Source organism: Cyprinus carpio, chromosome A9 (genome assembly GCF_018340385.1).
Source record: "Cyprinus carpio isolate SPL01 chromosome A9, ASM1834038v1, whole genome shotgun sequence".
Taxonomy (NCBI): domain Eukaryota; kingdom Metazoa; phylum Chordata; class Actinopteri; order Cypriniformes; family Cyprinidae; genus Cyprinus; species Cyprinus carpio.
Window position 1 is genome coordinate 19,132,968 of NC_056580.1, and position 23,867 is coordinate 19,156,834.

Here is a 23,867-nt window from a genome sequence, read left to right on the forward strand (position 1 = left end):
ATGCATTTCACAACATGACACAAACAGAACAGAACTTTCAGGGTAACATGGAGCGAAACATTGCTACATCTCCAGCAGCAAGGAATATGCTTACTAAAGAAAGGGGTTGGCTAAGAAAATACCCCAGGTTACTCACCACATCAAAAGAAGAACCAACCAAAACCAAAGTTAAACTCCAGACAAAGTTGGTCCTGAGAGGATCTCAACCCCTCTGTTCTCTGTTTCACGAAAGTAGAGTTACACACAGAGCTTGAATAGAGAGGATGGCAAAGTCTTAAAGTCTGGAGCAGCTCTTCTGATAGACAGATACTGCTGGAGCTGCAACAGTGAAAAATCATGGAGGCTGACAATAGGTGCTATTGTTTCCTTCCCTATTTAGAGTAGGAGTTGAGTTCTCAATGGGATGACGTGCATTCACAGCCTCCTGGTGATATTCGTACCCACAGAGCACTGGCATAAGGAGTGTGCCCTCCTCTCTGCTTTCCTCTGGCCTGTAGCTATGGAGACAGGCCCTATCATCCACACTGGATTGTACCGAGCTGTACGCCTCTCTATAGAGGCCTTGGTACACACACACAAACATAGAGAAAGCAGGGAGAGTCCACAGCTGCACTTATTCACACAGACAAAAACCACAAAAAGACATAATACTGAAAGACTCATGCGACGTGTGTGCTTTGACACGTATTGAAAGATGCAATGAATGAACAAAGAACAATGAATGAATAAATCCATTAAGTCATCAAATAAACAAAAATGATGACACAGAAAATTCTGAAATTGGTCTACTGACATTTGTGAATTAATCAGTTGAGGTATCAAAAAAAAAAACAAACAAAAAAAAACCTTCAAGTTAGCTTTGGCTAATCATTTCAAGTAGATGGAGGGCTTTTTGTTTGGGTGGTGGAAGGCTAATGATTAAGGCAGTAGGCTGTTAGCAGCTCACTGCGGAGGTCACTAAGATCAATTCTGAATTACTACTGGTGTGCAATTACCCTGTTATTTATTTGCCAGTCTATGGTACAGTCTCAAGCCTCCCTGTTTTCATCCAAAATATCTAAAAATGTGTTCCAAAGATGAAAAAAGCTTTTATGGGTTTGGAACGACATGGGGGTAAGTGAATAATAACAAAATGTTCATTTTGGGATGGAGTATCCCTTTAAGAAACTAAATCCAACCTGTGTAGACAGGTCATTGCATAGGCAAATTTTAAATTAGTGTCATACATCACATAATGTGACATTTTCAAAGCAAGATGATCAAAGCAAGATTTAACAGCATCTGAACACATCAGAGTCTGTGGTTAAATGAAGGAGGAATTTTATTGGTGTGTATATGTTTGTGTCTGCCTGTATGCTACAGTCTCTTACATCAAGCAATGTGTGGAGGTGATGGTCCTGGAAGACGCTGTGTAGAAAGTCCAGGTCTTTCTCACTGCAATCAGTCAGTGCATGGATTTCCTCCAAACTGTCTAGCACTTGTGACACAGCCCCTTTATATGTACACACAAACACAATTGACAACACACTATAAACTTTAAATACCCAGGAAAAGCATTAACTTAAAAGTTAGCAGGCAAACACTTTCTAAGGAGACAGACAGTGACACGTACTTTCCGCTGCTAGTAGTCCTACAGGGTGGCCAGCATAGAAACAAGCAACAAGCATTATTTAACAATAGAAAGACGATTGTGATGTGAATAGAAATAGGTTTCACCTGCACTCTTAAGACAATCAGTTAGAGAAGTTTGATAACAACTCACAAATGCACATTCAAATTATTTTCCCAGTACACTATCAAAAAAAAAAAAAATGTACAAAACTGTCACTGGGGCGGTACCTTTAAGGTACTAATTTGTACCAGTTAGGGGTAAATAAGTTACAAAGATGTATCTTTCAGCTTTTGTACCTTTGGGTACGACCCCAGTGACAGCTTTGTATATGTTAAAGGATATGTTTGTGAAACTTTTATTAAAAATTGTGACACATTAAATCCTGTGTTAAGTGTTGCAGAAAAAAGGGAAAGTTACCAAAGATGATATGAGGTATAAACAGGAAACATGAACCAGATTCTAAACCAAACAATTTGTGGTTTGTTTAGGAGTATGTGGAATGTACACTGTAAGGTCTATTTAAACAAGACACAAGAAAATAATCTCTGTGATGGCTGCTTAAAAAAAAAAAAAAAAAAATTCACTTTCTGAAAAAATTGAATGGTGCTTGCCTATGCAGAGCTCCCCAGCATGGTAACAGAGTGTTGGTTCAAGTCAAAAGAGGCCACCCTAAATTTTTAATGACATTCTCATCCCCCTGCTCAGGTCTCTCCCTCAGTGTAATTGTATGTAATTTTTTTTTTTTTGAGTTACTGAGAGGTAGAGTTTTTTTTGTTTTTTTCTTATTTTGAATCCCTAAATCGTGGGCCACACTGACTGTGGTGATTGTCTTAGCATGCTACTAACAGAAAGATATCATCAAAGTAACCTAAACACTGTGATGAGAGATTACAAATCACAAAAAAACATCTCTTCAGGAAGACAGAGTGGGTGGCAGATGATGTTGCATCTCTGCTGGTTGCTGTAGTACCTGATGAAGTAGGGTCCTCGGAGAAGTCAGGCAGTTCTTCTGGTGGATCGCCATAGAAAGAGTTGAACTTGTGGCTGGAGACTGCAGCGAGCACTGCGCCCTGTCAAACCATACAGATATTAATCAACTCATGTACTGCAATTTCCTGTGGCTGCTGTACTTTTTATTTGTGGTCTTTATTTTACACTCCAGAACATCAACGTGAATCGTGAATGAGAACAGCTGCTAAAGCAATATGCAGAGACCGTAAAGTGCTGATGGCTCACTTTTAGCTTCCTCCTGGCATTGAACTTCCTCAGCTGCTCCACTGTCTCAGGAAGGTGGATCTTGTAGGCATAGCGGTCTCTCTCCTAAAAGGAAACACACTTCAAATGGTGCTTATTCATCTTATTAAGGAATGATATCTTAAAGGGATACTCCATCCCAAAATGAAAATTTTGTCATTAATCATTTACCCCCATGTTGTTCCAAACCTGTGAAAGCTCTGTTCATCTTCGGAATACAATTTAAGATATTTATTTTCTCATTATCACTGTATGCTGTGTGTGCTCTTCTGTATCATCCGTGCCACAAGGATGCGCTGTTTTATTTAAAATCAAAGCTAAATACACAAAGAAACAGCGTATCCTTGTGGTGCGGATGATACAGAAGAGCATACACAGCATATGGTGATATGGAGAGACACAGAGAAGACCGTTGATAAAGGAATTATAGAATAAAGTCATTTTTTTGGTTTTCTTTGCCTACAAAAGTGTTCCCGCCGTTTCATATAACCCAGATTGCACGTCTAATGGCAGATGGAGTGTTCTGATGACGTCTTTCATACCTTTTATGGACCTTAACACTGTTATTTACTTGGCAGTCTATGGGACAGTCTCAAGCCTCCAGGTTTTCATCCAAAATATCTTAAATTGTGTGCCGAGGACAAAGAAAGCTTTTACAGGTTTGGTAAGTGATTAATGACAAAAATTTTCATTTTGGGATGGAGTATCCCTTTAAGTCCATAAAAACCTCAAAGCTGGAAAATAATATCCAATTAGTGAAACTGTCTGTATGGTTTTAATAATAATAACAATAATAATAAAACATTAAACATCCTTAATAATAAAACATTATATTTACATATATTTTGTTTCCCTATTTTTTTTTTATATAATTTTATTTAGATATAGCAAACAGATTAAAACATGAAAAAACATGAGTAAGATCAGCAAGCAGATGTTTCTCGAGTGCTGTTGATACCTTGAGCCAGGGGTGGTTGAGAGCTTCATACACTGTGATCCTCTCTGCAGGGTCCAGCATCAGCATACGGCGCACCAGGTCTTTGGCACTCTCTGAGATTTGGCCCCACAGCCGGGGGTTCATCTTTACAGCAAACACATACATTAAAGGATAAATCCAGATCCTCTGATAATAGCAACAAAATGATTCTGGCACTAGCACCAATGCTTAGAACTAATGACTTAAATTTCATTCTGTTTTTCACACAAAGCTCAAAATATGGCCTCAGAAGACTTGGAATGTTGGTCTAGAACACTCCACTTTTATGATACGTTTAAAATCACCATCCACTTCAAATTGTGTGGAAAGCTGACTAAGGACAAATGTATTTATGTCTAACTTGTCTTACTTGTTTATTTTAATGGAAAAAGTCACCCAGAATTAAACTAAAAATGACTTTCAACAATCTTAACTTTGACTCTCTGACCAAATTAGAGAACCGGAACTAGTTTAAGTTTTTTTTGAAGAGTTTATGTGGTGAGGATATGATCTGATGTTAGCGATTTCTGATTTGAGATCAGCTTAGTGTGAACACAAATTTTCTAGCCCCGAAATGTCTTTATTCAGGTAGACAAATGGAAAGTGCAAAATGCTGTAACATTGATTTTTGGAAGTGATTTATGTGTATTTAGTAACTTTCTTAAAAGGATACTCCATCCCAAAATGAAAATTTTGTCATTATTCACTTACCCCCTTGTCGTTCCAAACTCGTAAAAGCTACGTTCGTCTTCAGAACACAATTTAAGATATTTTGGATGAAAACAGGGAGTCTTGAGACTGTCCCATAGACTGCCAAGTAAATAACAGTGTCAAGGTCCAGTAAAGTATGAAAAGCATCATCAGAATAGTCCATCTGCCATCAGTGATCCAACCATAATATTATGAAGTAATTAGAATACTTTTTGTATCTCTCCAAATCAGCGTAGTGCCATTTTGGCAACACTGAGCTGTACGCAGATGGCATACGCTCTTCTGTGTCAGCCACACGGCAAAAAGTATTCTCGTCGCTTCATAACGTTACGGTTGAATCACTGACGGCAGATGGAATATTCTGACGATGCTTTTCATACTTTCCTGAACCTTGACACTGTTATTTATTTGGCAGTCTATGGAACAGTCTCAAGACTCCCTGTTTTCATCCAAAATATCTTAAATTGTGTTCCGAAGACGAACGAAGCTTTTACAGGTTTGGAACGACATGGGGGTAAGTGAATAATGACAAAATTTTCATTTTGGGATGGAGTATCCCTTTAAGGTGTCTTATCTCAGCACTTAAACAAATCAGTATATATTGCCACTTTCACCTCACGCTGAGGATATTTCCAGCATGTCTTTATTTACAGTAATCTTAACAGACTTTGCTATTAAACTTTTACCTTATATTTTCCTTTTATGATTGCTTCAAACAGGCGCTCTTTGGTGCCATAGAAGGGCAGGCAGCCACTCAGGAGGATGAAGAGGATGACTCCGCAGCCCCAAACATCCACAGGTTTCCCGTAGGGGTCTCTTTTCACCACCTCAGGGGCCATGAAGTGCGGAGTACCCACCCGTCCTGCAGCACAGACAACGTTCATTCAAATACATACAAAAGAGCTGTCGATGATAAAAGTTTTGAACAATTAAACACAATCATGCATACCCAGCCACTCACAAACAGCATTAGTCATAAAGAGCTAATTAATCAGAACAAAATCATTGCCTGAATGGTTCAAAATTCAAGTGATACTGAGTGAGAGTCACGTCCTACACATAAAATAAGGAACTAAATGCATGATTAGTTTTTGTGATGAGTGAAAATGACAAATGAAAGCTTATTCTAATGTTTCAGTTCTTCAATAAATGAAAATATGATGTTATGTATTTCTTATGTAGCTTGTGCTTCAATTATATGCTTTTATTGCATATGAATCTTGTTGACTAGAAGTTTCTCTGTGCATGCAGTGCAGGTACACAGGAAATGTCCATGTGTGGTATGATACACATTTAACCTATAACAGGATTTTTCCAAGTACCTCCAGCCACTAATCCGGACTCTCCCAGCTGTATAGCCACACCAAAGCCACCAAGTTTCACCGGAGCTGAGTTCTCCTTTGATGCCAGCAACACACAATGAGGCTGCAAAAAAACAAAAAAGACATGTTACTCTGCTGTACAGACAACACTAGAATTGACATAAGAAGTCAAGAGAAGTGAAATTTTATTTATATTTATATATATATATATATATATATGTGTGTGTGTGTGTGTGTGTGTGTGTGTGTGTGTGTGTGTGTGTGTGTTCCCATTTCAATAAACAATAAAGAAATACTCCCCTTTATTAATTTGATTTTACCTTAAACATAAAATAGACACGATATTTAAGTGGAGTATTGCTGTTTGTGGTCTCTCTATGGACAATTATCAAAGCTCAACAAGTGGAATAACACCCATGAGTGAAACACTGTCAAAATAAGATAATATAATCATGATTAAATATTTAAAATATAAAATTATTGTTTTAATTGATCAACTGCCCTCATCTATCTGTTTCGGTGATCATGTGATGTAAGGTGGCGCTGAAATGTGGTTTTGAGACTCCTCCTTTAAAAGTGCCTGCACACTTTGTTTAAAAGGCTAACTGGTGCACAGCTGTGCTTTGAGGTAAGCAAGAGTTTAGAGGAACTAAAAAGAAAGAGCTTCTTCAAAAAGGAAGTTTGAAATTGAGATTAGACAGAGACATTCAAAAAGAAACACAACAGAGAAGTTCTCTGATGGACAGAATTCACAAGGTAAGTTACTCTACAATATCTAAGTGTGCATCAGACATTCTGTTGCATTTCAAGGTATTAAAACTTAATGTCTTTGGTAAGCATTATAATGACATCTGCATTTTTTTTTTGTTCTAAGGTCTGATACATACACATACAATGACAAAAAACAATACTCAGTTTTTCCCCACTGCGTCGCCGAACACCACGTCGAAAATTCCCCAGCCAACCTGCCAGACGGACAACACCAGCTTGCAGGTCCCGCTGGCTATTTTCTATTCACTCTTCTTCCTGTTTGGGTTGTCTGGGAACCTGCTGGCTCTCTGGGTGTTTCTCCGAGTACATCCAAAGAAAAACTCTGTTCGCATTTTCCTCATTAACCTGGCTCTGGCTGACTTACTCCTTGTGATCTGCCTGCCTTTCCGAGTGATTTACCATTCCAACAATGACCGGTGGGTGCTGCCGTCATTATTGTGCACGATGGTGGGCATTATCTTTTACATGAACATGTACATTAGTATAGTCTTACTGGGCTTCATTAGTGTAGATCGTTATCTGAAGGTCCAGAGGTCGTCCTGTAGGCGGGTGTTCCTGCAAAGCCGGTGGAGTGTGCTTCTCTGCAATGTCATCTGGGCTGTGGCGTTTGTTTGTGGCATTTGCTTCATTGTCCTGGATACAGAGCATGGTGAATCCCAACAGTGCTTCCAATACAAACACCTGTATGAATCCAAATGGAAAGCCTATTTCAACTTTGCCATCGTGGGTATGTTTTGGCTGGTCTATGGTGCGTTGGTAATCTCCTACGGAAGGATCGGAATGAAACTCCTATCAGCCTCCAAAGAGAAACCAGATTTCCCAAATGCTGCCAAGTACAACAAAACAGCATGGAAGTCCTTCTTTGTGCTCTTTCTCTTCACAATATGTTTTGTACCCTACCACTCTGTAAGGATTTTCTACATCATGTCACAGATAGCAAACACCTCTTGCGAGTGGATAAGTGTATTGGATAAGACCAATGAAGAAGTTCTGCTACTGTCTGCCTTTAATAGCTGTCTGGATCCAGTCATGTACTTTTTGTTCTGTAGTTCTATTCGCAAAGTGATTCTGAGGATAATCTGTAATAGGTTCCGTCAGCAAAACATCAGAGGACTGAACAGTTCTAGTAATACTCCACAAGAGCTGACAAATATCAGTGCAGTCGTGCCTATGACAAACGCTAAGGACGTCAAACTATCAAAGACAACAGAGACTGATAAAGTGGTGCTATGACTGTTCTTAAAACATATTAGCCATGTCCAAAGGCACAGCAAGGTTTCTTTTCATTATTATGTAAGTAAAGAATGTGACAGTATTTACATACAATACTGTGCACAGCAGAGTTAATGGAAAGAGGAAACGCAGTATTGTGTTGTAAACAGCACAGAGTATATTAATACATTTTACAGAATTATCAAATAAAATTAATTAACATGCCCTTACTGCATCATGAACTAACAAAGAACAACATTTTTAAAGCATGTATTAATCTGTTAATTAAATAATTTAAAAACATGAAAAATGTAAATAAATATACAAGTATTATTGTTCATTGTTAATTCATGTTTGTTCATTACACATGAACTCATTTTAATTTATACAGCTTCAAATGTTAAAAATGTATTGGTATACATTGGTATACATAGTATATATATAGTAAATAAAATAAGCACGTAATTCAATTATGTTACGTTGTATTTCAAGAGTATTTCATGTGACTATGAACAAACGCATTCTATGTACTGCAATAACAGCTAGGATCATGGACTGCATCCCCTGTGCATACTGTGTAAAAATAGGAGAAACCTAAGAAATTTATACAAGAATAGCAATCCAACTGATAGATTAATTTAACAGCAATTTAACTGATTCTACTGATAATATTTTTACACTATAAGTGAGAAAATCAAAGGGCGTTAACAGGCAGAAAAAGCAGCACAACACTTTGGGTGCCCTCTAGTGGTAAAACACCTTCTCATTCACACGAGCAGGGCACAATAAGAGGGAGAGAAAGGCTTTACATAAGATGGATTAATATGTGATGAAAAAAAATCACAGGTGATCATTCAAAAATGCTTATATTCACAAAAATATTTAAATGCATACACAAAAAGATGAATCATTTTTATGTCAGTCTTATTCTAGTTATATATTTTTTCTAATTAAGTAATTATTAACTGATTAATTAATCAATTATACAAAATTTATTACAAATGAAACTATTAAATCACACATTAAAGGAAAGAAAAGCTTGAGTTTTGTGGAAACTGTGCCACTAAAAATGAAATGTTTTCAGGATGTGGTCTTAAGTGAACTCATACATCCTATGTGAAGCACACACCCCACCCACAAACAGCTTACACATACACAAGATTCTACAAGCGAAACAATGAACATGAGTATTAGAAGACAACGAGTAAAGGAGTCAGCATCATGTCTGTGCAAGGGGACTTCACAATCTATTCCTCAGGAGTCAATGATACAGGCAGTAATCAAAGGTACACTGATTCGCATCTTACACTTTCTCACTGGAGGGGTTACGATATTAATATTTAATAATTAAATAATTTTTGTTTCAGCAGCATATGCTTTACATTTCTGTTTTAGCTTCAAAATCAGTATCGTATATTTAAAAATTAGTCAAACATGACCCAAGTCAAACTTGTACGTACACAGAGAAAGCAAATGGCCTTTTGTTTTACAACTACTTGTGCTACAGTACATTTTCAACAATTATTTAAGTTGTCAGAACACTTGCAAAAACAAAAATGCCTGAATTTTCTTTCATTGATAAATGAGTACTAAAGCAAGTGAGATCTATTTCTACATCGGCCAGCTGTTTCAGAGATATCGGAGAAGGGAATCAGTTTCTCACTCTTCTCTCCAAAACAGTGGCTTGACAATATTCAGGTCATATTTTAGCAGTGATATGTGGGATTGGTTTTGTCAATTGCAGCTCTTTAATGGGTGGTGGCTTAGAGAACTTCTATGTGGTCGTTTTTTGTGGAAACAGGGTCTTCAAGGTGAATATTGGGGTTTAGTGTCATTTTGCTGCATTAGCTTTATGTTGTTTAAACACAATCCTTCTTAGTGCTTGATGGTTCCTATCATTCATGCACTATTCTTCTTTGCTGATGCAGTTTTGCCATGCTTTGTGTCCACAATCATAATTATAAAGGCTGTTGTTCTTAAAACACCAAACGATTGGGCTAAGGTTATAGCCATTTTTTTTTTTTTAGGATTCTTTAATGAATAGAAAGTTCAAAATAACATCTATTTGAAACAGAAATGCTCTTTATCATTATAAATGTCTTTACTGTCATTTTCTGAAATTTACTGCATCTTGCTTCATTAAAGTTTTATTTTTTTCTTCTTACCCAAAACCTTTGAATTAAGTATGATGGTTTCCACAATAATATTAAGAAGCAAAAGTTGGTTTCGCCATTGTGAAGATGACATAGTAAACAAAGAAATGTTTCTTGAGCACCAAATCAGCATATTAGAATGATTTCTGAAGGATCATGTGACACTGAAGACTGAATTATTAAGCAATTTTTTTTTTCTTCAGTTTAACACATTAAAAATATTTAACGCAATTAATGCATTATCCATTTTTCCTGGCATACTTTGGACTTTTTAAACGCGCTATCAAGCACAATAACAGACAAAAGAGAAGTTAATTTGGTTCTGGTGTGAAGCCTGTGAAGCAGCTCTCTGTGAACACAGTCATCTGGCACCCACGCACATAAAGCTGTTTCAGACAGTATGCATACTCAGTTCTCTTTTGTGCTTCAATGAATAACCCCCCCACACACACACAAAATTGTCAAAATGCCCATTTTCGACAAGTGACCTCATAAACACAATCTTACATGAGATAAAAAGTCCTAAATGACCGCAAAGACTATTAAATTTTACAAATAATAGCTTTAAATTATACTGTAACATTGAATGGTTATAATTAATGGTTAAAATTGAGGGAAAAATGCATTTAACACAGACATCAGCAGCAGTATTAGTATCAGTGATACTGGTCTTCATTAACAGGTTATTTAGTAAAAAGATGCCATTAAAATACATTTAAAATATACCATATATTTATGTTGTTTACATTAAATTGGAGATTCAATGTGAAATTATAAAAAAATATATATTATATTGATATGTGATTAATCGCAAATAATTAGTTGTTGTTTTTTTAAATTGATTAACAGCACAATTATTATTATTTTTTACAACTTTTTTATTGAAATAATATTTCACAATATAATTTTTTATAGTATTCACATAAATGCATGTTTGGTGAGCGTAAGAAACTTCAAAAACAATAAAAAAAAATCTTAATGATCCCGAATTATTGACCATTTGTGTGTATGTGTGAGTGTATAAATATATGCATACTGCCCTGCTGAGTAAAAGAAAAACTTAAGTCAGGATAAAAAAAATAGCTTATTTCTATTCATAGATGAGAAGCTGTGGGTTTCTCGTTTTCATTTCCTTCTTTCTTTATTTCTGTAGCACATGCAAGATAAAACCTGAAGAAAGCCACGAAACCATCTTGCCTTGGCTCTATCTCGCTTTGGCTGTCCTGGGCCTTCCAACCAATGGAATAGTCTTGGTGGATCTTTGGAGATCAGAGAGGACACCCACTATCATCTTCACTTTGAACATAATCATATCAGACCTGCTGATGTGCTGCAGTTTTTTCTTCAGAATAGCCTACTACAAAGAAAACATCAATTGGCAATCTGGAAGTCCAGCATGCAATTCAGCAGAGCTGATCATTTTCTCTTGCTTCTACATAAACCTCTATTGCAACATATGCTTTCTTTTGTGGACCAGCATTAATCGCTATACCACAGTGGTAAAACCAGGCTACGCCTTATTTCAGGTCTTTAAACACACCCGGTCTTGTTGGATCCTCTGCTTTTCAACCTGGTTGATTGTCACCACAGTTGTGGGCGCTAGTATGGAGGTTAAAATGAGGCTAAAAATTAACGGGACCTGCTTTGACCAAGTTGTCAATAATTATGTTTTCTATCAAGATCAGTTCAATACTATCCACTGCTTAGGTGTGTCAGCATTCTTCTTCATTTTGTGCTTGATGTTGGTCAGCTATAGCCTGCTGGTCTTCCATCTGCAGAAAGTAAGGGGAGGAAGTCTAGTCGGTGCTGGATATGGGCCCGGAGGAGGTCTAAAGGTTCGCAGGAAGATCCTGGCATCGGTCATAGTCTTTGTACTCTGCTTCCTACCCTACCACGTGCAAAGGATCAACTTATTAATCTCAGAGCATGAAAACTGTCAGGTAGAGTACAGGATTAAAATATGCACCATCTTCATTGCAGCTCTCAGCTGTTGCCTGCATCCCGTCCTCCAGCTGGTGTTCCGTTTGCGCTGCTGTCGGGCCAAACGCAACAACAGGGCCAAACCCAAACCTGACAACTCCAAGAGCCTGGACACACCTCAGATACATACTTTAAATGTGACAGAACACATTGAAGAAACAAAAACAAATTTAACTGAACTAAGCCACAAACCAACATAGTTTTGGAAAATAAGAGAGAAAAAAATGCTCTGCAACTTTGCTTTTCCTGTGTGATGCATGCGGTAAGATGTGAGACAAGCTAACCTCAGGGAAGTGTGTTTTGTGATCATTACTGTTTGGCAGAAGCTAAACCTATGGCCAGTTTACATTGTAGCGTGGTACCTCAGCATACTAACTTACTTTTTAGTACTTTATTCAATATACAGTACATACTACAACAGTCCTTACTGACTAGATTGAAGCAACTTTTTCTGTATTAATGCCAACTAAACTATTATTTCAGTAAGGCTTTGTGTTGATATTCTGCTATTTGCTTTTGTATTTATTAATTTATGTATTAAATATCTATATATACATTGCACAGTCAAATTGCATTCATTACAATTTAACGTTGTTCACAGATACCATTTTTCTCAAAATAGGTTGTCTAAATTTTCTCCAGAGATACCACCCACATTTAAAATGTCCAGAGGCAGAGGGGAGGCTTAGCCATCAGTTCCTCACTTCACAACCTCAACACTTTATGGAACTTATTATTTGGTCATCTTTCTAGGGTATTTAACAGAGTTATAAAGGCCGATCCTATCAATGCATTGTTTGGTGTGGTGCTAGTGGGGCTGAACAAAGTAGTACAAGAGGTACCCCTCAACATGTTACTTGCAAGATGTCTGATTTTACAACACTGAATGTCTGAGCAGAGCACATAATTCTCTGTTATAAACAGATCAAACAGCACTGAGGTCATGCAGAAAACCAGAAGTAGTAACGCTAACTATATTAACCATGGTGTTGTGGCAGAAACAGTCGGATGCTATTAATTATTAATGCTATAAATTCACACACCATGTGTATTACGCAAGGAATTATAATGCACACCCGAGGTGTAACTGAGGTGTAAATTCAATTGGCCGGAGTCAATTATTGCACTTATACTATGGTTACTACATCTCAAGACATCGATCAGATGATATATTTCAAGGCATTCTGCAATTTTTTTGTCCTTAAAACGCTTGTGTGTAGGGTTAATTCCTTATGAATCTCATCCAATGCCTGTACTGCTAATTCCAAAACATCATTTTAGACCTAATAACAGAGGCTTAATAACAGACTAATGCAGTTAATAATAAAGTTATTAGAGAGAGAGGGAGAGAGAGAGAGAGAGAGAGAGAGAGAGAGAATAAGTGTGTGAATGGAAATAATCTGTCGTTTTTATCCTATCGTTTACAAATATTTACTTGCTTGGCCAGTGTCACTGTGGGTTCTGGTTATTTTACTGTTGTAGGCTGTAAAGACCTTTGAAATAACTTAAATCATTTGGTGAAGTGATATGGACAAGTAATGCGGTCAAGACCTGCCTGGAACTATGTTAACTGTGCGTTTCCCTGAAAATAATTGCAAACCTTAAAACGTTCGTCAGCCAAACAGATTCAAGCATTCAACAGCCCCATAATATAACAAGAAATAAATGTGTAATATTATTAGAAAGTGCAGTTATGAATGCAAAACAACAGTGATTTTATGATTAAATTATCTTTATTTTTAATACCCCCATACACCACCCCCCAAGTGCTACCATATATGCTCCTGGTGCCACCCTATGTAGAACTTAGAGGCACTGGTGCCACTGCTCTCGAATGTTAGTCTGGAGCCCTGCTGAGGCAGTGGCCATTTTTGATATGTGGATCATGGATTTGGGAAAGATTTTGCATTTGGAAGGGATGTTTTATTAAGGAAAGGAAAAAGCATGTCTTTTTGAGTATCATTTACTAATCTGATGGGTACATCTGATGAATGTATTGGTGCATTACAGTAGCTGTACTGTTACTCAGATTATGCATACATAGAATTTTTCTTGTTGTTATTGTTGTTTTGTTTTCAATGTCACTGGGATATTAACTCGTAACCACCCAGAGTTGTAATGAATGGTATAAAAAAATTGTAAAATAATAATATATATATATATATATATATAAATATATATAAAAATAATCCACATTCAGGTATTGTTGTGTGCTATAAACTACAAGTCCTTCAACAGCAATGTGTCAGTTCAACCATAAGAGGTCGTGAGGAGACCATTAAAAATCCTTGATATTTATTGTATTGTAGTCTTGTATTCAAGAGCAGACGTGACAGTTAAAAATCTTTTAAAAAGCAACTAGAAGTTTAAAAAAAAGTCTAGATGATACTTAAATGTCTTGTCCAAAAAATACCCTAGGTTTTCCTCCATGTACCATTATTTTAACAATTCTATAAAAATGAGTTTATGAGCTTCTTTGTGAAGCAATGATTAAATACCAAAAAGCAAATCTTACTGTTTCACAGCAGTTCTACAATCGGGAGCCTCGAAAATGAGACTCATGCTCACACGTCACTTCCTTGTCACAGCCAGTCAAGGGAGGGAGTCCAAAACATAGCTACTTACAGATGCCTGTTAAACATATCAGTGACTGCATTTGGAGAGGTAAGTGTATTACATTGCATATATTACACATTTTATTCTTACTATTATATTACTACAGAAGCAAGACATTTAGAATTAAAACCAAAACGCTGTTAAATATAAGTTTCAACAACTGATTTATTATAAAAATCTAAAAGCCTATTTATCTTGGAAACTCTGGTGAATATTCAACATCAATTACTTCAGCTTCAGTTGTACTATGTCTATTAAGGCACAAACACAAAAACTTAAGAGTGAAAGCAAATTTTGGTATTTATTTATAGTATTTATTTATTTTTTTAATGAAAAGTCCACATATCTTTACATTTATGGATCAAATATTAGAATAAAGATAAGAAAAAGACAAAAAAAGTATATAAAACTGTTGCTGTTGTGGCTACTGTGAAATGCTGTAAAAACTCAAGCACACTTTACTGATGAAAAATATGGAGTAATGACTACAGAATATCTGCCAACATTATATGTAGATATATATCTTTATATTTTTCAAATAGCTTAAAAATCTTCTGTTTCCCTGATATAGTGAGGGCTGAACGCTGAAAAAAAGATGACTTATTGTGAAAGTGGTTTATCAGCTTCTGCAATTGGCTTTGGATATCATTTACATTTCTGTAAATATTCTAAGTTACTTCTGTAAATACAGGAGACAGGAAGCACAGGTTTTTATTAGTATGTAATTTTCACTCACAGTATGTACTAACAGTAAACCATTCATTTTAAGTCAAATTGTTGTATCCTTAACTAATTTTTAACAATAATATAACTATTTAAATTTTTTCTACCCTTAGCTACTGGGAATCTATTTTTTCCTGAGATCTCAATGGCAAACGATTCATATTCTAAATCTTACCTGTGCCAAGCTTCCACTACAAAGATAGTTCTGCCCATTATCTACACCATTATGTGTATCACTGGCCTGCCAGGGAATGCCATTTCTCTCTGGGTGTTCATACGCAAAATTGCTGTCAAAACGTCCACTCACATCTACCTGATAAATCTAGGGATCTCAAACTTGCTGCTCTGCCTCACCATGCCATTCCAGGCCATATACTACTCACTTGGGACCAAATGGCACCAGCACGACACCATGTGCAAAATAGCAATAAATGGTCTAACTCCAGTGATCCACATCAACATCTGCATTGGCGTGATGATATTGAGCTGGGTGGCGCTCAGTCGCTTCACTTCATTGATTCAACACTCCCATGCTGACCGTCCAAGCCGGTGGCTCAAAGTTCTACCAGGTGCCTTCCTCTGTCGAAAACGACAAGTGAAATTGGCCTATGCTCTGTGCCTGGTCACCTGGGCAATCGTAACCATAGCGGTCATTTCCTTTGTGGTGCTGTACTCGATCAGGGAGGCTAGGAGTGTGGAGGACAGCGATGAAGTGTGCTACAGCGTACCAGTGGAGGTTGGCGGGGAAGGATCTCATGTCTTCACGTTAGTGGCCGTTTCACTGTTCTTTGTCTTCTTCCTGTTGGTCTTATGCGCTTACATGGCAGTGATCAGGCACATCTGGAGGTCCAGAAGAAGCACGGTCATCTTAGACAGCCAGCGAGTCTATGCAAGAGTGTTTCGGAATATTGTTGTCATTATGGTGGTGCTGGTGGTCTGTCTCCTGCCGCACCACATTTATAAAGCCATCTTCGTTCATATTGTCAATGAGCAGTCTTGGTCTGCATCACAAAAGACAAAAGACGCTTGCCATCCACTATCCATGTATGTGGAGGTGAAAAGTATCCTGCTATGTTTAGCAGCTCTGCGATGTAGCACAGACCCCATCATGTACTTCCTGCTGGACAAAATGTTTCGTAAACATGCGCTTAGCCTGCTGAGATTACGTGCTACAAATGACAGTCAGTCATCAAAGTCTAATGTGGGACAGTTATCTCAGGCAACAAGTGGGTATCTTTAGACATTACTTGAGTGCATACTATACACGGACATCTCATTGTGAGCAGTGTTCTCTAAATATTGTGTGGACGCACACAAACATAAAGCGAGAAACTTCCTGTAGCAGAGCTAAATAAATGGGCTTCTCTTCAACTGGATTGCTTCCGCACGTCCATTGTTCTTCAGTATGGATGTGAAGCTGTGAGAACTCTTATGTGAAAGATGCAGAGTTTAAAAAATGCTTTATAAAAGAGGATATGTGGAAAGGCACACAGTGGAACCCAATGTAAACAAGTATTTTGCAAGATGCAAGTTGAAGTCCCAATAAAATCACCTGATGTTTTGAAAAGCAGCTACAAATCAGACTGATGCTTCCATTTCCACACCGCTTTGAATCACTGGAGTACTTTGTGTAGCTTTAAAGACATAGTTTATCAATCTCAGACCTTCATTTTCTGGCCAAAATCTTTGAGGAAATTGTTCTTACTTAACTGGAATCATTTCTTGATGAAAATGATATCTGTGAAGCATTTCAATCAGGTTTTTAAAAAACATTATTGAAAGAACATTTTTTTTTGGCAATGGATGCCGGTAATGTGACAATACTTTTGATTTTAGATCTTACAGCAACATTGGATACAATTGACCACCATATTCTTATCTCCCGTCTTGAAACATGTGCCGGCATCTCTGAAAATGCCTTAAATCGGATTAAGTATGGGTGAGTGTACATCAGCTTCAGCACCTTTATCATGTGGCATTCCGCAAGGTTCTGTTTTAGCACCGGTTTTCTTTTCTCTTTATATGCTCCTGCTAGGTCTGATTTGGAATAAATACAGTGTGTTATTTCATTGCTACGCAGACAATACGCAATTGTATGTACCATTCAAGCCAAATGACCTCCTTGGAAAAATTGTTGACCTGTTTTAATGAAATCAAAGCTTAGTTATCTAATTTTTTTGAGCCAAAATGAATCGAAAACGGAATTGATTCTCATTGGTCCTTCTGAACCTGGTGACACAGTTCCACTTAAGCTGGGTCCTTTGAGCCTCTTTACGAAACATCAGGTAAAAAATCTGGGTGTGATTTGTGATAGCGCGCTAAAATTTGACAAACAGATAAATGAAATCATCAGAATGAGATTTTTTAAATTGAGGTTCATCTCTAAGATAAAGCCTTTTTTATCCCAGAAAGATTTGGAAAAGGTTATTCATGCGTTTATCTTTTCGAGACTAGATTCGAGGCAAGAATGCTCACAGGCGTAAAATAGATCATATCATTGATTGATTAGATTATTGATTAGCTTAAGATCTTTGCATTGGTTGCCTGTTTCTTTTTGGATTAATTTTAAAATCCTGTTACTTGTTTTTAAATCTCTACATGGTATAGCTCCATCGTATATATTGCGGATTTAATTCAGGAACAAAAGCCAATGAGATCTTTACGATCTCAGTCACAGAAACTTCTAGTTGTCCCTCAGTTGAAACTGAAATCTAGAGGGGATCGCGCTTTAGCAGTTACCGCCCCTAAACTATAGAACAGCTTTCCGCTATATATTAGGGACATACTGATGCTTGGTGAGTTTAAAAGCCATCTGAAGCGTTCGATCAGAGATATGTGTGAAGGTTGCCATAGTGTTAAATGTGTCTTTCCATCTGATGTGTTTGTTTAGATCACGATTAATCACATCCAATATTATAGTTTTTTTTTTTTAGTATTTGTATGTGTACAGGGTATATTTATTATGTATATATAAATACACACATAAATTATATATTTAGAAAATATTTACATGTATATACATTATATATTTATATTCTTATATTTTATATTATATATATATTTAATATATAAACATAACATATTCTTCTTAAATATATACATGCATGTGTGTGTATTTATATATACATAATAAATATACACAGTATACACACATATATTATGTAAACAAAACTTTTATTTTGGATGTGATTAATCGTGATTAATCATTTGACAGCCCTAGTTTTTTCGTCCTTATATAGGATATATTTAGACGGTTTCTTTTTGTATATTTTTTAAGTAGATATTTGGTTATGGTTTTTAAATGTTTTCCCTTCCTAATTGTTTTATTGTTTGTGCAGCACTATGGTCAACTCTGTTGTTTTACTTGTGTTGTTTGAGAAATCATTTTGAAATTAGAATTTGAGTTTATGACACCATTACCTGAAAATTCTGTCATCATTTACTAATTCTCCTGTCATTCTAAAAATTAATGGCTTTCCCTCTTCTGTTGTCTGTCTTTTTTTTGTCAATTTTTTTGTCTTACACAAAATCATGAAATGGAAATGAAAAAATCTCCAATCATTTAGTCCACTTAAAACATTTAATTGTAAAGACTCTTTCTTACAATTGACTAGCAACTTGCATTAAGATGAGTCTCCATCCAATCACAAGCAAACTATTTGAACCAAGTACCTGTAATACATTTTTTCTTCTTAGATAAGCTTTTTCATTTGGATGTATAATATGGAAGAAAAGATATGTTGCTACAGTAATTCTATTCATCACAACTTTAGAAAGTCATACACGTTTAGAATGACATGGGGGTGAGTAAATGACAACAGAACTCTAATTTTTTTGTGTGAACTACAGTATACCTTTGACGTGATTTCTTACAAATTTGCAGCATGCCACATTTTTACTTTTAATGACTGTACTCACATTTCAGGGTGTTTTTCAAACATATGTTATTGTTACAGGTCTTTGTACATGCAGGGCAGCTTGTTTGCTTTTTTGTTATATTTACTCACTTTCCTGTTTCTATTTGCATGCTGGTTACTGTGGTAGATGTGTAAACAGAGTATGTGTGCTTTTTTGCAGCACAATCATATGACTATGTCACAGGTAATGACAGCAACATTAAAGGCCATTATATTACAGACAGTAAATATTAGAGTCTGCCAGGAGCTTCAACGTCTGCATCATTATTCCTATAAAATAGCAAAATTATAGTAACCTATTTTGCTTTGTCATTGTAAGCCAGCCAGATAATAGCTACAGTAGTGCCATAAAGCCATTTTGTCAGAATATAGTCAGTGAAATAAAAGGCAAAGCTTAGTCTCAGTGTATCCAGACAGAAAACTTAAAAAGTTAAAAGAAAACCATTTGCTTGGTGCAGTATCATATCAGTGGTGCATACACTAAACATACAAAGCAGCTCACAAAGATCAATGGTAAATATGAGTATTATAAAAGTTAAAAATTCTTCCTTGAAAGAACACAATTTATTAGATATAGAAATCTTTTGTAACATTATGCATGTCTTTATTATTACTTTTGATCAATATAATGTATCATTTCAGCATTATTTTCTTTCAAAAAAATAAAAAAAATTACGAGTGAAGACTCTGACTTTTGTAGATTTCCATCATTGTGGTTTGAGACAAACCCAGAATTTGAGGTAAATTATGATTCACAGACTTTTGTCATCAAGACCATCTTATATCAGATCTTATAATAAGATCTGATTGTCCCGAGGCTGGTGATGGTAGATTTGCATTTCTCTGAGGCATCACACCCTAAAGTTGCAAATACCTAATTTTCTATTGCAAATCACATATATAGTATAAAGCCAGATACATAAAAAAGTAAAGTAACACAAGTAAAATCTACAATACTGGTACTGCTCATTACATACTTTGTCTAAATTTGCATTTATTGATCACAGTTTATATTCAAAAGCATGTCTAACAAATTCAAATACTGTGAATAAAGATTAAGATTAAAAAGATTAAAAAAAAAAAAAACTATGTACATTTCTTCAATACAAGTAAACCAAATGTCCTGGATTGTTAATAAATTTCATTAGCATAGCAAAATATATGAAGAATTTTTTCCTGTAAGCATGGGCGATTTTTGGGAGACATGTTTTCTATAGTTCTATAGTTATAGGTTGAGTTATAGGTTAGTTCAGCTCTTAAACAACTGATCGTCAGCACTTTATATTAGTTTTAGCATTTAATTCCCTTCTATTGACAGCTGAAGTCTATTTCCGAGAAAAGAGCCCTGTTTATTCCTCCAGTGTGATGATATGATGTTACCATACGATAGAAGCGGGAAGTTGCAAAAGTGTGAAAACTGCTAAGACGTAAATGTGTAAAAAAAAAAAAAAAAGGGTTTCGTCATCTGATTGGTTGAATTATACAGGATTTCCGGCAGACGTGTGTGCTGCGTTCTCTTTAGAAGAGCCTACCTTCACATCCCGGTGAATGATGTTGTTGTCATGGCAGTACCGCAAAGCCTCTAGGATCTGTCTCATGTAGTGACTAAAACAGAAGGATATCAGAGAGGAGGATGAGAAAGAGAGAAACCCATATTAACTTCAAATTTTACTGGCCTTGTCTACCTGAATGGAAAGAAAATTGAACTAGGTTTGGAACTACATGATATGAATTAGGAATGAAGTGATTAAATGATTTTACTTTTTATCACGTTTCAAAACGTCACGGTTAATTAATCGTAAAGGGTCCCCTACAACGAGAGTTTCTGTTTCATGGAACGCAACTTGGAATTGCAACTTGTGCAAAACAAAAACAAAGTTACATCAGCGGTGCAGCAGCATAAAGTGCCATGCTTATCAGAGACACGGAGGCTACTACACATTCTAGATTAACTATGACAGAGGGAACAAACAGCGAAGATTTATGTCCACCAAAGAAATGCCTGAAGTCGATAGTGTGGGAGCATTTTGGGTACACCAAGAATGACCAGGGCGTCAATGAATTATTGATGCAGTATTTACACTGAAGCTCACAGCAGGCAGCTATGTAAGGGGCATGACATTTCCTGACCAGGCGCAGAGTGGCCCAGCTAACCAATCACAGCACATTTGGTATTTCAGAAGGCGGGTCTTTATTTGATACAGGAACTATTCGAGCCGTTCTCTACCTCAGGTCCAAAAGAAATGTGGAAAAAATGCACAAACTAAATAATTTTGAGATCTGTTTCCAATTGTTATTTTCAAAGGGGAAATACATGGATGTTTACAAAGCAGAGGTCACTTTTTTTTTTATTCCAATGGGAGAGATGTTTGTCTTTATTATTATTTTGTGCTGTATTATTTGGTTACAGTGTTATTTCTGTTTCAAAAGGCAGCAATAAATAACACTGATCATGTGTTCATGTGATTTTAATAGTGTTGTGAAATTAATGAATGCATAATAATGGTGATAACCGTGAAACAGTGATTATTCCTCAGAATATAATCGTACCAACAAAATCTATAATCGTTGCATCCCTTATGGTGAATAATTTTCTTTTTTGGGGTAAACTATTGCTTTTAACAGAGATATCTAAGTCTACAACTTTAAGAAGAGCACAGGAACAGGAAATGGATGAAATTGTCCTCAAAGGGGTTTACCTGGCTACTGCCTCACTGTAAACAAAACCAGCGTCTGCTCTCTTCACAATCTCAAAGCAGAGATCTGCTCCATCCATGCTGAAAGACAGAACAAGACAGGGAACTCATCAGCAATATAAAGTCAAATACTGGTACAATCAGTTTTAAAATCTAACTCTAACTTAACTTTACAATATGGGCAGCCATATAGTTCCATCTAAAATTGGGATCTTGAAGCCCTCCTCTTTCATAGGGCAGATGTAAGTGAAAGTGAAGTGACAGCCAAGTACGGTGACCCATACTCAGAATTCGTGCTCTGCATTTAACCCATCCAAGTGCACACACAGCAGTGAACACACACACACCATGAAGACACACCCGGAGCAGTGGGCAGCCATTTATGCTGCGGCGCCCGGGGAGCAGTTGGGAGTTCGGTGCCTTGCTCAAGGGCACCTCAGTCGTGCCTCTAACCACTCTCTTACCATTAGGCCAGTTATTGTTCTAAGTGTGAACCGGCCTTTAGGGCCCAATGTCCTAAAGTGAAATAATATGACAACTGACTTGTGAGGGCATTTTATGTGTCCTCACTTGTTAAAAATATTTCCAAATATATATTTTTACATTTAAATCTAATGATTTGCACAGGTTTCTATGAGGGTTAGGTGTCAGGTTAGGACATAGAAAATATCATAAACCTGACGTATGAAACAGTGGAAGCCTAACAGTGTTCTCACTAATACAGTGAAACAAAACTGCTTTGTGAGGACTAAATATTAAAAATCAGCTCAGTATAAAAGTCATTACACCTATGGAAAGTCATCTTAATGATAGATGTACCCTCACTTGCTTACTATCTACAATGAAATCGGACAAAGCAAAAAAATCAACATTTATTAAATAACATTTAAATTAATAACTCATTATATACATTAAAAAATATGTCCAAAAGAAATTTATAAATAAATAAATACAAATCTAAGATATGAGCCAAAATCCCTGCATACCTGTAGGTCTATGATTCATGAAATCTTAGATACAAAGATTTAAAATATGAATTTTTAAAAAATGTTTGTATCAACAAATTTCCTTTTCAAGCATTAAGAGCAAGGTCTGTGTTGGCATAAATTTGGGGTTTGGCATAAATTTTAAAAAGTTGAACACATTTTCCAAAACAAGTCCTTAAAAATCTCATTACTGCAACAGTCTGAAAACATCAATGCCATTAGGAAAACTAATACATTCTCACATTTTTATGGATTATTAACAGTTTATGATCATTAACAGTCATGCAGAGTTACTTGAAACTCTGAAATAAAATATATTTTTAAATTAACATTTTTATTTAATTTTCAATTATTTCTCTCATTACTGTAACACCTTCTGCAATTTGCAACCAAATGTTTTTTATTATTTTATTGAAAACTGACATATTTTCAAAATGATCTGGCCAACCTGAAAGAACATCATGTATAGATTCTACACATATATTTAAAATGAAACTACAATTTTTCCATTTATTGATTAAACATTAAAAGAACAGTTTGCACACTATGAAACCTTTGAGTAATTGTCTCTGACTTTTGTTACTGTTCTGTGCACATCATCCGCTATTTCCACCACTTAATATAGCCACTCTTCTTTTAAGCATGATGACGTTATATTTCACGTCATTACGCTAGCATTAGCTCTTGTGTTGAGCTATTTTGTCCGCAGCCATAAAAGTATTCAATTTGAACAGCGACTGATTTGGCGCACATCATTCTCTTTCTGTGAAACCTGTAAACCACATTCACCGCTTCTATAGCACTATCTCTATAGCGGTTTGCCTTGAGCATTGCAATTATTTTGCATTTCATTTTTGTGTCTGTCCTGTGCGTGGCATGTTATTTATTCTTCATGTTATGTTCATGCTTACAATGAACATAACATTATTGTCTGTAGT

The 23,867-nt window shown here is 36.2% G+C and overlaps 4 protein-coding genes across 20 annotated transcripts in view; 3 read left to right on the plus strand and 1 right to left on the minus strand.

Annotated features, from left to right (window-relative positions):
* The window catches only part of caska (calcium/calmodulin-dependent serine protein kinase a), a 158,795-nt gene that overhangs the window by 26,762 nt on the left and 108,166 nt on the right, over positions 1 to 23,867 (minus strand). For 13 of the 17 annotated variants that reach the window (XM_042763975.1, XM_042763973.1, XM_042763965.1 and 10 more), the window contains exons 4-12: positions 21,947 to 22,024; positions 20,780 to 20,852; positions 5,876 to 5,978; positions 5,240 to 5,415; positions 3,825 to 3,947; positions 2,849 to 2,932; positions 2,583 to 2,682; positions 1,613 to 1,630; positions 1,371 to 1,492 (exon numbers count right to left, since the gene is read on the minus strand). In XM_042763975.1, the coding sequence (XP_042619909.1) occupies positions 1,371 to 1,492; positions 1,613 to 1,630; positions 2,583 to 2,682; positions 2,849 to 2,932; positions 3,825 to 3,947; positions 5,240 to 5,415; positions 5,876 to 5,978; positions 20,780 to 20,852; positions 21,947 to 22,024 (877 nt within the window). The remainder of the gene's footprint in view (positions 1 to 1,370; positions 1,493 to 1,612; positions 1,631 to 2,582; positions 2,683 to 2,848; positions 2,933 to 3,824; positions 3,948 to 5,239; positions 5,416 to 5,875; positions 5,979 to 20,779; positions 20,853 to 21,946; positions 22,025 to 23,867) is intronic. The other 4 variants (XM_042763972.1, XM_042763966.1, XM_042763981.1 and 1 more) reach the window with 1 other exon arrangement.
* Positions 6,361 to 8,119, plus strand: gpr34b (G protein-coupled receptor 34b). The gene is made up of 2 exons (XM_019075862.2): positions 6,361 to 6,631; positions 6,750 to 8,119. The coding sequence occupies exon 2, from the start codon at positions 6,770 to 6,772 to the stop codon at positions 7,877 to 7,879; it is 1,110 nt and encodes a 369-aa protein (XP_018931407.1). The 5' UTR covers positions 6,361 to 6,631; positions 6,750 to 6,769; the 3' UTR covers positions 7,880 to 8,119.
* Positions 9,022 to 12,587, plus strand: gpr82 (G protein-coupled receptor 82). The gene is made up of 2 exons (XM_019075865.2): positions 9,022 to 9,144; positions 11,165 to 12,587. The coding sequence occupies exons 1-2, from the start codon at positions 9,080 to 9,082 to the stop codon at positions 12,189 to 12,191; spliced, it is 1,092 nt and encodes a 363-aa protein (XP_018931410.1). The 5' UTR covers positions 9,022 to 9,079; the 3' UTR covers positions 12,192 to 12,587.
* LOC109058671 (probable G-protein coupled receptor 82) lies at positions 14,391 to 17,306 on the plus strand. Its single transcript, XM_042763982.1, has 2 exons — positions 14,391 to 14,655; positions 15,444 to 17,306. The coding sequence occupies exons 1-2, from the start codon at positions 14,619 to 14,621 to the stop codon at positions 16,568 to 16,570; spliced, it is 1,164 nt and encodes a 387-aa protein (XP_042619916.1). The 5' UTR covers positions 14,391 to 14,618; the 3' UTR covers positions 16,571 to 17,306.

Bases quoted from the DNA above. Each gene is read 5' to 3' on its own strand.
- gpr34b (XM_019075862.2), top strand. From the start codon at position 6,770: ATGACAAAAAACAATACTCAGTTTTTCCCCACTGCGTCGCCGAACACC.
- gpr82 (XM_019075865.2), top strand. From the start codon at position 9,080: ATGTCTGTGCAAGGGGACTTCACAATCTATTCCTCAGGAGTCAATGAT. The intron at 9,145-11,164 runs GTACACTGATTC...TTATTTCTGTAG, and splicing joins GATACAGGCAGTAATCAAAG to CACATGCAAGATAAAACCTG.
- LOC109058671 (XM_042763982.1), top strand. From the start codon at position 14,619: ATGCCTGTTAAACATATCAGTGACTGCATTTGGAGAG. The intron at 14,656-15,443 runs GTAAGTGTATTA...TTCTACCCTTAG, and splicing joins CAGTGACTGCATTTGGAGAG to CTACTGGGAATCTATTTTTT.